Genomic DNA, 12,920 nt, shown 5'->3' on the forward strand with positions numbered 1-12,920 from the left:
TCTTTGGGACTCTGCATTCAAATGGGTACATCTTTCCTTTTCTCCTTTCACTTTGGCTTCTCTTCTATTGACAGCTATTTGTAAGGCCTCCTCAGACAATCATTTTGCCTTTTTGCGTTTCTTTTCCTTGGGGATAGTCTTGATCCCTGCCTCCTGTACAATGTTACGAACCTCTGTTCATAGTTTTTCAGGCACCCTGTCTAGCAGTTCTAATCCCTTGAATCTCGTTGTCACTTCTACTGTATAGTCATAAGGGACTTGATTTAGGTAATACCTGAATCGTCAAGTGGTTTCCCCCTACTTTCTTCAATTTAACTCTGAATTTGTCTATAAGGAGTTCATGGTCTGTGCCACAGTCAGCTCCTTGTCTTGTTTTTGCTGGTTGTATAGAACTTCTGCATCTTTGGCTGCAGAGAATATAATCAGTCTGATTTCATTATTGACCAGCTGGTGATGTCCATGTGTAGAGTCTTCTCTTGTGCTGTTGGAAGACGGTATTTTCTATGACCAGTGTGTTCTCTTGACAGAACTCTGTTAGCCTTTGCCCTGCTTAATTTTGTACTCCAAGGCCAAATTTGCCTGCTACTCCAGGTATTTCTTGACTCCCTTTACTAGACTCCCTTTACTAGAATACTTTTGTATTCTAGTCCCTGATAATGAAAAGGACATCTTTTTTGGGTGTTAGCTCTAGAAGATCTTGTAGGTCTTCATAGGACTGTTCAGTTTCAGCTTCTTCAGCATTATTGGTCAGGGCATAAACTTGGATTAATGTGATATTGAACAGTTTGCCTTGGAAACAAACAGAGACCATTCTGTAATATGATCATCATACTTCATATGATGAGTAAATCATATGAAATGCTGGGCTGGATGAAGCACAAGGTGGAATCAAGATTGCCGGGAGAAATATCAATAACCTCAGATATGCAGATGACACCACCCTTACGGCAGAAAGCTAAGAGGAACTAAAGAGCCTCTTGATGAAAATGAAAGAGGAGAGTGAAAAAGCTGGCTTAAAACTCAGTCTTCAAAAATGAAGGTCATGGCATCTGGTCCCATCACTTCATGGCAAATAGATGGGTAAACAATTTATAAACAGTGCCAGATTTTATTTTCTCAGGTTCCAAAATCACTGCAGATGGTGGCTGCAGTCATGAAATTAAATGATGCTTGCTCCTTGGAAGGAAAGCTATGGCAAACCTAGACAGCATTTTAAAAAGCAGAGACCTTACTTTACTGACAAAGGTCCATCTAGTCAAAGCTATGGTTTTTCTGTAGTCATGTATAGATGTGAGAGTTGAACCAAAAGAAACCTGAACACTGAAGAATTGATGCTTTTGAACTATGGTGTTGGAGAAGACTCTTGAGAGTCCCTTGGATTGCAAGGAGACCAAACCAGTCCATCCTAAAGGAAATCAGTCCTGAATATTCATTGGAAGGACTGATGCTGGAGTTGAAGCTCCAGTACTTTGGCCACCTGATGCAAAGAACTGACTCTTTAGAAAAGACCCTGTTGCTGCAAAAGATTGAAGGCAGGAGGAGAAGGGGTGACAACAGAGGATGAGATGGTTGGATGGCATCACCAACTCAAAGGACATGAGTTTGAGCAAGCTCCAGGAGTTGGTGATGGGCAGGGAAGCCTGGTGTGCTGTAGTCCATAGGGTTTCAAAGAGTCGGACACGACTAAATATCTGAACTGAACAATAACCACAGGGGACCTAGAGAGACTATACAAATATCAAACAAAATAGACTTTAAGGCAAAGAAAAGGAAATGGATCTAGTGACAACAAAGGACGTTTTATAAAAATAAAATCATCCGTTCATCAGGAAGCTCCACAGTTATAATCATATGTGTACCTAACAACCGAGTCTTAAAATACAAGAAGCAGATAACTGACAGAATTAAAGAGAAATAACAATAATAGTTGCAAAATTCAATATCCCACTCTCAATGGATAGATCTAGATAGAAAATCAGTGAATATATATATATATATATATATATATATATATGACTAGAACAACAATATAAACAAACTGTAAAACACTCTACCTGACAACAATGTAGTGTATATTCTTTTCAACAACACATGGAATGCTTTACAGAATAGGTCATATGCTAGGCTATAAAACAAGTCCCACTACATTTAAAAGGATTAAAATAATACAAAGTATGTTCCAAATTGCAGTGTGCTAGATAGATGGATAGATAAAATATAATCTCCATTTGGTTCTGTTTTCAGAGTTGAACCCTGACTGATAAAGGTTCTTAATGCAACACTACAACCATGATCCATATAAGAAAAAAAAAAAGATAAACTGATGGAACTTCATCAAAATTAAACACTTTTGGGCTTCAAAGCACCATTAAGAAAATGAAAAGACAAGCCACAGACTGGGAGAAAATATTTGCAAATTATTTTTCGGAAAAAGGACTTGTATCCAGAATATCTAAGGAGCTCTTAAAACTCAATAATGAAAATGGGTAAGTATTTGAATAGATATTTCATCAGAGAAGATATAGGAATAACCAATAAGCACATGAAAAAGTACTCAACATCATTAGTCAGGGAAATGCAAATTAAAGCCACAATGAGAAACCACTTCACACCTATCAGGAAAGCCATAATAAAAAAGAGTAGAAACTAACACAACATTGTAAAGCAATTATACTAAAAAAAAAAAAAAAGACAATAACTAGTGTTGTTGAAAATGTGAAGTACGTGGAACCCTAATACATTGCTGATGAAAACTGAAATGGTGTTGTCACTTGGGAAGTCAGCTAATAATTTCTTTAAAAGTTAAATATATGTTTACCAGCAATAGATAAATAAATGACATAGAAATTCTGCTCCTAGGTATCTCCAAAAAGAAATGAAAATTTATGTTCATACAAAAACATACATGTGCATTCATAGTGGCATTATTCAAAAAAATGAAAAAGTGGGAGCAATGGAAATGAATTGGTAAATGGATAAACAAGGTTTGGTATATGCAAACAATGGTGTACAATTGGCACTAGAAAGGAAGAAACTATAATACATTCTGTAACACAGCTGAACCTCAAAAACATTATGCTAAATGAGAGAAACCAGACATAAAGGACTATGTGAAATATGATTCCATTTTATGAAATATCCAAGAAACACAAATTTATTGAGACAGAAAATAGATTATTGATTGTCTGGGGCTGAAGGTAAGAATGGGAATTGACTGCAAATGGGCCTGAGGGATATTTTGTGGATCATAAAATGTTCTAAAGTTAGACTGTGGTGATAGTTGCACAACTCTAAGTATATTAAAAGCCATTGAATTATACAACTATTGTGGGTAAACTTTATGGTATATAAATTATACCTCAATAAAGCTGTTTTTTAGAAAAAGTAATATCTATATCCAATGTCTTAGAGCACTGTTACCTGTTTTTTTCTTTTGTTTCTTCTTTTCTTCAAGCAAATACATACTAATTCTGCTTAGTATCTTGATATTGTTCTCAATAGCTTTGAACGTTTCTGGTAACATCTCCATTTGTGCTAAACAGTGATGGTGTTCGTCAATATCAATTGCAGTAATCTCAGACAAAGTGACATCTTGAAGAGAGTAAAAAAAATTACTTTTGTGCAGAAAAATAATTATAACCATATAGGCTTACAATATTGCCTAACTACTCAATTTTGTAGTATTGGGAAATACAGATATCTTATACTTATTTCTATTCTGAGGCTTTTCTTTGTGAAGAAATGAAAAAAGAAAAGACTTGGAATAGAAGACTGAATAGTAAATCTTGGGCATGAAAATATGCTTAAAATATAGTTAAAATGTGTCTAATTGGTTTAATTCCCTGATATCAGGGATAAAGATCTAAAATGTGAATATATGCCTTAATACTGGGGATTAAAACCCCAATTAACTCCCTTGGTAAGTTTTCTAGTACTTCATAACCCCTGTTATATGAGATTTCTTGTAACTAAACGAAATTTCTCTTTTTTGTATTCTTAGTTTATTCATTCTTTCACTCAACTAGAGTCTCCTCTGTCATATATTGTTCTAGATGCTGAAGACACAGCACTGAATAAAACAAATTCCCTGACTTTATTACTATTTGTATTTTAGGGAAAGGAAACAAACAAAACTTTTGAAAAATATTAATTATTAGTTATAAAGTATGCCAGATGATAAGAAAAGCTATAGACAAAAATAAAGAATTGTAAAGAATAACAGTCAGTGCCAGGGTGTAGAGAATGGGGATGGTCAGAGAACACCTCATTTTAAAGTGAGGTGTAAGCAGAGAATGAACCATGTGGCTACCTGGTAGAAAATGTTCCAGGCAAGGGACTAGGAAGCATTGAGACAGTGGGCAGGAGCATGCTAAGTGAGCAAACTTGTTTTCCTTATTTTATTCTTCCTGAAACAGAGAGCAACTGTTTAACCATCTTAGCCTTTCCTTCTTTAGCCTTCTAATCCTTCAATATTTCTTATAATTCTGTTCTGTAGGTTTTTCATTAACTTTAAATCACTTCTGGAAACTTACTCCATTCTTCCAACCAGGCCAGAATGTAGGCAAGAGTCTTGTTTTTAATTTCAGCAGTCTTAGCACAAGCAGTTATTTTCTCCAGCAAACTTCCTTTCTGTTTCTTATGTTCTGTAAGGGATATTTTCCTTCCAGCATGCATATTCTCATACATAGTATAGCGATCTATTATACGCTTCACATTTTGCATTATGTCTGTCAGCTGCATATTAAGATGCTAAAAGAATAAGAAGGGGGATTATAATAATAAATCCTGTTTGACAATAAGATTTAATCAGCTTTCTTCCTAGAATGTCAGTGATAGTACTATAAAGCTCTCTAATCAAAGGCTTTTTAATTCTAATTTTTCTATAAGTCTAAGATTTTCCTCTTAATTTTTTTTTCTCTGCCTTCATCCTAGAATTTCTATGATATAATGAAAAGAATATTTGGTTTGAAACTATATCTGGATTCTAACTCTAACTTCCTCCTTAAAATGACTTTTAGTGGACTTCCCTGGTGATCCAGTGGTTAAGAATCTGCCTGCCAATGTAGGGGACATGGGTTTGATCCCTGGTCTGGGAATATTCCACATGCCATAGGGCAGTAAGCCCATACACCACAACTACTGAAGTTCCCTCTCTGTAGAGCCCATGCTCCACAAGAGAAGCCACCTCAATGAGAAGCCTCAAACTAGAGAATAGCCCTCCTTTTGCTGCAACTGGAAAAAGCCCTCACAGCAACGAAGACCCAGAACAGCCAAAAAATAAATAAAAATTATTTTTAAAAAGATAACTCTTTAAAAAAAAAAAAGATAACTCTTTAAAAAATTATTTTCTACAATCATGATTCATCTGTAAAATAATGGAGATGCTAAGTTCACGGTTGATCTGAAACATGTAGCATGTGTGAAATGCCTTATAGACTGTGCCTGCTATAAACAAACTAATTAAAGGAAGTTACTTTTTAAAAAATTAACCCTTACACCTGGAAAGCAGCTATTGGAATATTCCACAACATGACTTTTATTTCATTATTTCCCCTCCTCAAGAATCTATCAGTAAATTTCTTCTGTTCATCACTTTATCCTAGTAGTTCTCAATGGGGGTAATTACTGCCTCATATATGGCATTTAGAAATTTATGGGACTTCCTGGTGGTACAGTGGATAGGAATCTGCCTCCTTATGCAGGGGACATGGGTTTGATGTTGGGTCCAGGAAGAGTCCACATGCAGCAGATCAACTAACCTCGTGCACCACAGCTACTGAGCCCCTACTCCAGAGCCCTGGAACTGCAACTACTGAGCCCGGGTTCTACAATCACTGAAGCCCGTGCTCCTAGAGCCCGTGCTTGGCCGCAAGAGAAGCCTTAGCACTGCAACCAAGAGTAGACCCCGCTGACACAACTGGAGAAAGCCCACATAAAGCAACAAAGACCCAGGGCAGCCAAAAAAAAAAAAAAGAGAGAGAGAGGTAAACTTCCCTGGTGGTTCAGTGGTTAAGAATCTGCATTGCAATACAAGAGACACCAGTGCAATCCCTGGTCCCAGAAGATCACACATGCTGCAGAGCAACTAAGCCCTCGAGCCTTCTGCTGAGCCACTACTCTAGAGCCCCCGAGTTGCAATTACAGAACCTATGTGCTGCAACTACTGAAGCCTGCACGCCTGGAGCCCATGCCCCACGAGAAGAGAAGCCACTGCAATGAGAAGCCCACACACTGCAACAGAGAGTAGAACCCCCATCCCACCACCGCAACTAGAGAAAGCCCATGCATAGCAACGAAGACCCGCCATAGCCAAAAAATAAAGATAAATATATAAGCTTAAAAAAAAAAAGGTCATAATATCTGCCAAAGAAAAGAAGCACTTTTGGTTGTAACAATGAATGGAAGGGAAGACATTGTACTTAGTAAAGGGTGCTAAGTTGTGCCAGCCCACCCTATGTGCAATGGACAGTACACATATTTAACAATTGGCTCATCCTGCATAAATTTTCACTATCCAATGGGATATTCACATAGGTTACATAAAATTTGTTTATAATTATCTGAGCCTAGAAACTTACTCTTTTTAAAGTATAAATGAAAAGTAAGTTCTTACCAAGTTTAATTGCTTACTGAAATTTCCAGGAATGCAAATATTATGCAAATCAAAGGAAAATGTTCTTTAGGATTTCTCCAATAAAATTTCACCATTCACCAATAAAATGTTCACCACAGTACCAACCAGCAATGCACTATTGTTAATAGTATGTATTGTCACTGCAATAAACCTGCATTTGTTTCAGCCTATATTCATAGCTGTCATATTTATTTTAATACTGCATAAAGATGCAAGCCTCTGCTACATCTTTGTAATGTCTTCTAGTGAAGTTTGACTTAGAATTTACACATTGAAATGCATGTTATTAAATTTAGCACTTTTATTTACCTTCATATATTAATTTTTTAAAGTATGAGAGTAGATATTTTATCTAGGAAGTTCACTTCAGAGGAACAAAAGGAAAGTTAAAAATATTTTAAAAGGGCACAGTAAATCTGATAGATGGAGAACAACTGCTCCATCTTTCCCAAATTTATCAATTACTTTCTCAATTTGACTTCAGATAAACCTAACTTCCTCTACACTCCTTACAATAGCAGTGAGATTTGGATTTTGCAAGCCAAATCGCCATGCCAAAAGTGTAATCAAACGTTAGGTGCTAGAATTACTGCAGTCATAAATAGAGAATGCAGTTGCAGTAAATTAAGTCAGAAATACAGGAGAGCAGAGACAAAGTTTGATAAGCCAAGTGATGAAGAATAACATTACCAACTAACACATAACATGGTGATTAAGGAAAAAGTATTACCAACTTCTCATATATTCTCCCACAGAATGGAAAAAGAACTCTTTTCAATTCATTCTTTGTGGCCAGAATTACCCTCATATCAAGATGGATAAAGATATTGCAAAAAGTGCTCGCTTCGGCAGCACATATACTAAAAAAAAAGATATTGCAAAAAGAAAAAAAAACCCACTACAGATCAACATCTCTATAAATTTTGTTGCAAAAATCCTCAACAAAATGCTAAATAGAATTAGCACCATATTAATAGTATTATATACCGCAATCACGTGGGATTTATTCCAGGGATACAAAAATGGTTCAACATGTGAAAATCAATGAATGAAATACACCAAATTAACAAAATGAAGGGAAAATCATATGATCATCTCAACTGATACAGAAAAAGCATGTGACAAAAGTCAACACCCTTTCATGATGAAAGCTCTCAGCAAAGCAGGTGTAAAGGGAAAATATAATATAATAAATGTCAATATAATAAATGTCATATATTGACAAGCCCACAGCTAACATCATAGTGAAAGGTGAAAATCTGAAAGTTATTCCTTTAAGATTAGGAACAAGTAAAGGATCCCAACTCTCATCTGTTCTATTCAACATATTACTGGAAGTCCTAGCCAGAGTAATTCGGGAGAAAAATAAATTTGAAAAAATCAAAATTGGAAAAGAAAAAAAAAATATTTGTTTGTAGATGATATGATCTTATATGTTGAAAACTCTAAAGCTCACACACACACACACACACACACACACACACACACACCCCATACCTGTTAGGAGAAATAAATAAATTCAGCAAAGTTGCAGGATACAAAATCACACACACACACACACACACATATGCAAATCACACACATAAAAAAACATGTTTAATTTTCTGGGACTTCCCCGATGGTACAGTAGTTGAGAATCCACCTTGCAATGCAAGGACATGCATTTGATCACTGGTCAGGGAGCTAAGATCCCACATGACACTGAGCAACCTAGCCTATGGCCCACAGTTACTGAGCCTGCACGCTCTGCAGCCCACATGCCACAACTAGAAAGTCCATGCACTACAACAAAAGATTCCACATGGCACAACGAAGATCCTGCAAAACTAAGACTTGATGCAGCCTAATAAATAAATAGATATGTTTAATTTTTATATACTAATAATGAACTATCAGAAAGAGAAATTAAGAAAATGATCCCATTTACAATTGCATCCAAAAAAATACCTGGCAATAAATTTAATTGAGGTGAAAGACCTATATATTGGAAATGAAAGACATAAATGAAAGAAGTGAAGAATTAATATTGTTAATTCTCCTAAGAATTAAAATGTTCATACCACCCAAAGCAGTCTACACATTGAAAGCAATCGTTTTCAAAATTCCAATAACATTTTTTATAGAAATAGAACAAAAAGCCGTAAAATTTGTATGGAATCGTAAGAGACTCTGAGTAGCTAAAGCAATACTGGGAAAGAAGAACAAAGCTGGAGCTCCTTGATTTCAAACAATAGTACAAAGTTATAGAACTTAAAACAATATGATATTGGCATAAAAACAGACCCACAGATCAACGGAAAATAAACCCATACACACATACGGTAAATTTACAAAAAAGGAGCCAAGAATATACACTGGGGAAAGGACAGTCTTTTCAATACATGGTGCTGTAAAAACTGGGCAGCCACATACAGAAGAAAGAAACTAGGGATTGCTATCTTACACCATGCCTAAAAATTAACTCAAAATGGATGAATAACTTGAATGTAAGACCTCAAACTATAAAAATTCCTGAAGAAAACACATAGGCAGTAATCTCCTTGGCATTGCTCTTGGTGATAATTTTTTGGATTTCACACCAATAGCAAAGGTAACAAAAGCAAAAATAAACAAGTAGGACTGCATCAAACTAAATAGTGTCTTCACAGCAAAGGAAACCACCAACAAAATGAAAAAGCAACCTACAGAGTGGGGGAAAATATTTGCAAACCATATGTCTGATAAGGGGGTAATATTCAAAATATATAAAGAACTCGATACAACTCAATAGCAAAAACCCAAAGAATCTGATTGAAACATGGACAGAAGATCTACATAGACATTTTTCCAACAAAGACATATAGATGTTCAATGGGTACGTAAAGTAATTACTGTCATTAACCATCAGGAAAATGCAAATCACGAAATGTACCACACATCTGTTAGATGACTGTTATCAAAAAGATTGGAAACAACAACACTTGTTAATGTTCGCAAGGATGTGGAGAAAAGGAAATCCTCATGCATTGTTGGTGGGAATGTAAGTTGGTGCAGCCACTATGGGAAAAAAAAGCTGAAGCTCCAATACTTTGGCCACCTGATGCTAAGAGCTGATTCCCTGGAGACCCTGATGCCGGGAAAGATTGAAGGCAAAAGAAGGGGGCAGCAGGAGATGAGATGGCTAGATAGCATCACCAACTCAATGGAAATGAGTTTGAGAAAACTCTGGGAGATAGTGGAGGACAGAGGAGCCATGGGGTGACAAACAGTCAGACATGACTTAGTGACTGAATAACAATAACTATGGAAAACAATGGAGGTTCCTCAAAAAATTAAAAATAGAACTACAATATGATCCAGGAATTCCACTTTTGGGTATTTATCTATAGAAAACAAAAATAGTAATTAGAAAACAAATATGTACTCCCATGTTCACTGTAGCATTATTTACAATAGCCAAAATATGGAAATGATCCAAGCATCCATCAATAATGAACAGACAAATGTGTGTATATATACACCTACACAAATATACAATGAAATATTATTCATCTGTAGAAAAAGATAAAGGTTTTCCATTTGCAACAACATGGATGGACTTTGAGGGCATTACACTAAGAGAAATAAGTCAGAGGAAGAGAAATACCATATGATCTTTCTTACATGTGAAATCTAAAATAAAACCAAGTTCATAGCTACAGAGAAGAATTTGGTTGTTACCAGAGGTGGGGGTAGGGATGGTGTGAAAAGCGGGTGAACTAATTTTTATTTTTTAGTTTAGTTGAAATAAATTGAACTTAAAAAATCAATTGTAGACTTCCCTGGTGGTTCAGTGGTTAAGAATCTGCCTGCCAACACAGGGGACACAGGTTTGATCCCTGGCTTGGGAAGATTCCACATGCCGCAGGGCAACTAAGCGCTAGCATCCCAACTACTTGAGACCATGGACCCTAGAGCCTGTGCTCCAAACAAGAAAGGCCACTGCAATGAGAAGCCTGTGCATCACAACTAGAGAAAGTCCGCATGCAGCAGCGAAGACCCAGCACAGCCAAAATAAATAAGTTTTTTTTTAATAAAATTTCAAATAAAAACTTTTTTAAAATCTGAAAAGGAAATTAAGAAAGCAATTCTACTTACAGTAGCATCAAAATAATAAAATTATTCATAATAAACAACCAAGGAGGTGAAAGATAATGTTAAAACATTAATACTATTGAACGAATCTACAGATAGTGCACTCCTTAGCAAAACCTCAATGATATTTTTTGCAGAAATAGAAGTACATCTTTAGGATTCATGTGGAATCTCAAGGAACCCCAAATACCCAAAACAGTCTTGAAGAATGAAGCTGGAGATCTCATATGTCTCACTTTCAATTATTATTGTAAATTTACAGTAGTTAAATGGCATATTTTAATTATAAGAGACATATAAAATACAAAGCCCAGAAACAAACTTTCACTCATATGGTTAAATAATTTTTTTTAACTTAAAAAAAAATTTATTTGGCTGTGCTGGGTCTTAGTTGTGGCACTTGGAAACTTGGATCTTCTGCAGCATGGGCGATCTTTAGTTGTGGAACTCGGACTCTCAGTTGGGGAATGTGGGATCTAGTTCCCTGACCAGGGATTGAACCCTGATCCCCTGTATTGGGAGTGTGGAGTCTTAGCCATTGGACCACTAGGGAAGTCCCTGGTCAAATAATTTTTGACAAGAGTGTCAAGGTTTTTCAATGGGAGGGGACAATCTGTCAACAAATGATGTTGGGAAAACTGGATACCCCCACGCAAGAATGAAGTAGGACTCTTGTCTTATACCATATACAAATATTAACTTAAAATGAAAAAAAAAACCTAAGCATAAGACCTAAAACTATAAAACAGAAAACATAGAGAGAAAAGCTTCATGACATTGAATTTGGTACCAAAAGTACAGGCAACAAAAGTGAAAATAGATTGTTTAGTCGCTAAGTCCTGTCCAACTCTTCTGCCACCCCATGGACTGTAGCCTGCCAGGCACCTCTGTCCATGGAATTTTCCAGGCAAGAATATTGGAGTGGATTGCCATTTCCTTCTCCAGGGGATCTTCCCAACCCAAGGAATGAACCCACATCTCTGCATTGCAGGCGGATGCTTTACCACTGAGCCAGCAAATCAAGATTTAAAACTTTTCTGCATCAAAGAACACAATTAACAGAGTAAAAAGACAACCTATGGAGTGGGGAAAAAGTATGCAAATCATATATCTAATGAAGGGTTAATACTACAATATATAAAGAATTCTTACAACTCAACATCAAATAAGTAAATAACCCAATTCATAAATGGGAAAAGAACTTGAATAGACATTCAAAAAAGATGTATAGTGGCCACGAAATGAAGACCCTTGGTCCTTGGAAGAAAAGCTATGACAAACCTAGACAGCATATTAAAAAACAGAGACATTACTTTGCTGACAAAGGGCCGTATAGGCAAAGCTATGGTTTCTTCAGTAGTCATGTTTGGATGTGAGAGTTGAACCATAAAGAAGGCTGAGTGCTGAAGAATTGATGTTTTTGAACTGTGGTGCTGGAGAAGACTCTTGAGGGTCCCTTGGACAGCCAAGAGATCAAACCAGTCAATCCTAAAGGAAATTAACCCTGAATATTCATTGGAAGTTCTGATGCTGAAGCTGAAGCTCCAATACTTTGGCCACCTGTTGTGAAGAGTCGACTTATTAGAAAAGACCCTGGTGTTGGGAAAGATTGAGGGCAAGAGGAGAAGGGGGCAACAGAGGATGAAATGGTTGGATGGCATCACCAACTTAAAGTATATGAGTTGGAGTAAACTCCAGGAGATAGTGAAGGACAGAGAAGGCTGGCGTGCTGCAGTCCGTGGGGTCGCAAAGAGTTGGACAAAACTTAGCAACTGAACAACAACAGCATCAATGGCCAACAAACATATGAATAAAAGTTCAATATCACTAATCATTCAGTTCAGTTCAGTCGCTCAGTCATGTCCAACTCTTTGCGACCCCATGAACCGCAGCACACCAGGCCTCCCTGTCCATCACCAACTCCCGGAGTCCACACAAACCCATGCCCATTGAGTTGGTGATGCCATCCAGCCATCTTATCCTCTGTCATCCCCTTCTCCTCCTGCCCCCAATCCCTCCCAGCATCAGGGTCTTTTCCAATGAGTCAACTCTTCACATGAGGTGGCCAAAGTTTCAGCTTTAGCTGGAGTTTCAGCTTTAGCATCAGTCCTTCCAATGAACACCCAGGACTGATCTCCTTTAGGATGGACTGGTTGGATCTCCTTGCAGTCAA

The 12,920-nt window shown here is 36.8% G+C and overlaps 2 protein-coding genes across 2 annotated transcripts in view; one reads left to right on the top strand and one right to left on the bottom strand.

Moving 5' to 3' along the window:
* Positions 1-12,920, top strand: part of LOC122427692 (tubulin alpha-1C chain) — a 1,128,437-nt gene that overhangs the window by 997,042 nt on the left and 118,475 nt on the right. The window lies entirely within an intron of this gene.
* The window catches only part of FAM186A (family with sequence similarity 186 member A), a 74,990-nt gene that overhangs the window by 35,513 nt on the left and 26,557 nt on the right, over positions 1-12,920 (bottom strand). The window contains 2 exon segments of the mRNA XM_043447493.1: positions 3,421-3,591; positions 4,533-4,749. Coding sequence (XP_043303428.1) covers positions 3,421-3,591; positions 4,533-4,749 — 388 coding nt within the window.

The sequence above is a fragment of the Cervus canadensis genome, chromosome 25, assembly GCF_019320065.1.
Source record: "Cervus canadensis isolate Bull #8, Minnesota chromosome 25, ASM1932006v1, whole genome shotgun sequence".
In the NCBI taxonomy this organism is placed as follows: domain Eukaryota; kingdom Metazoa; phylum Chordata; class Mammalia; order Artiodactyla; family Cervidae; genus Cervus; species Cervus canadensis.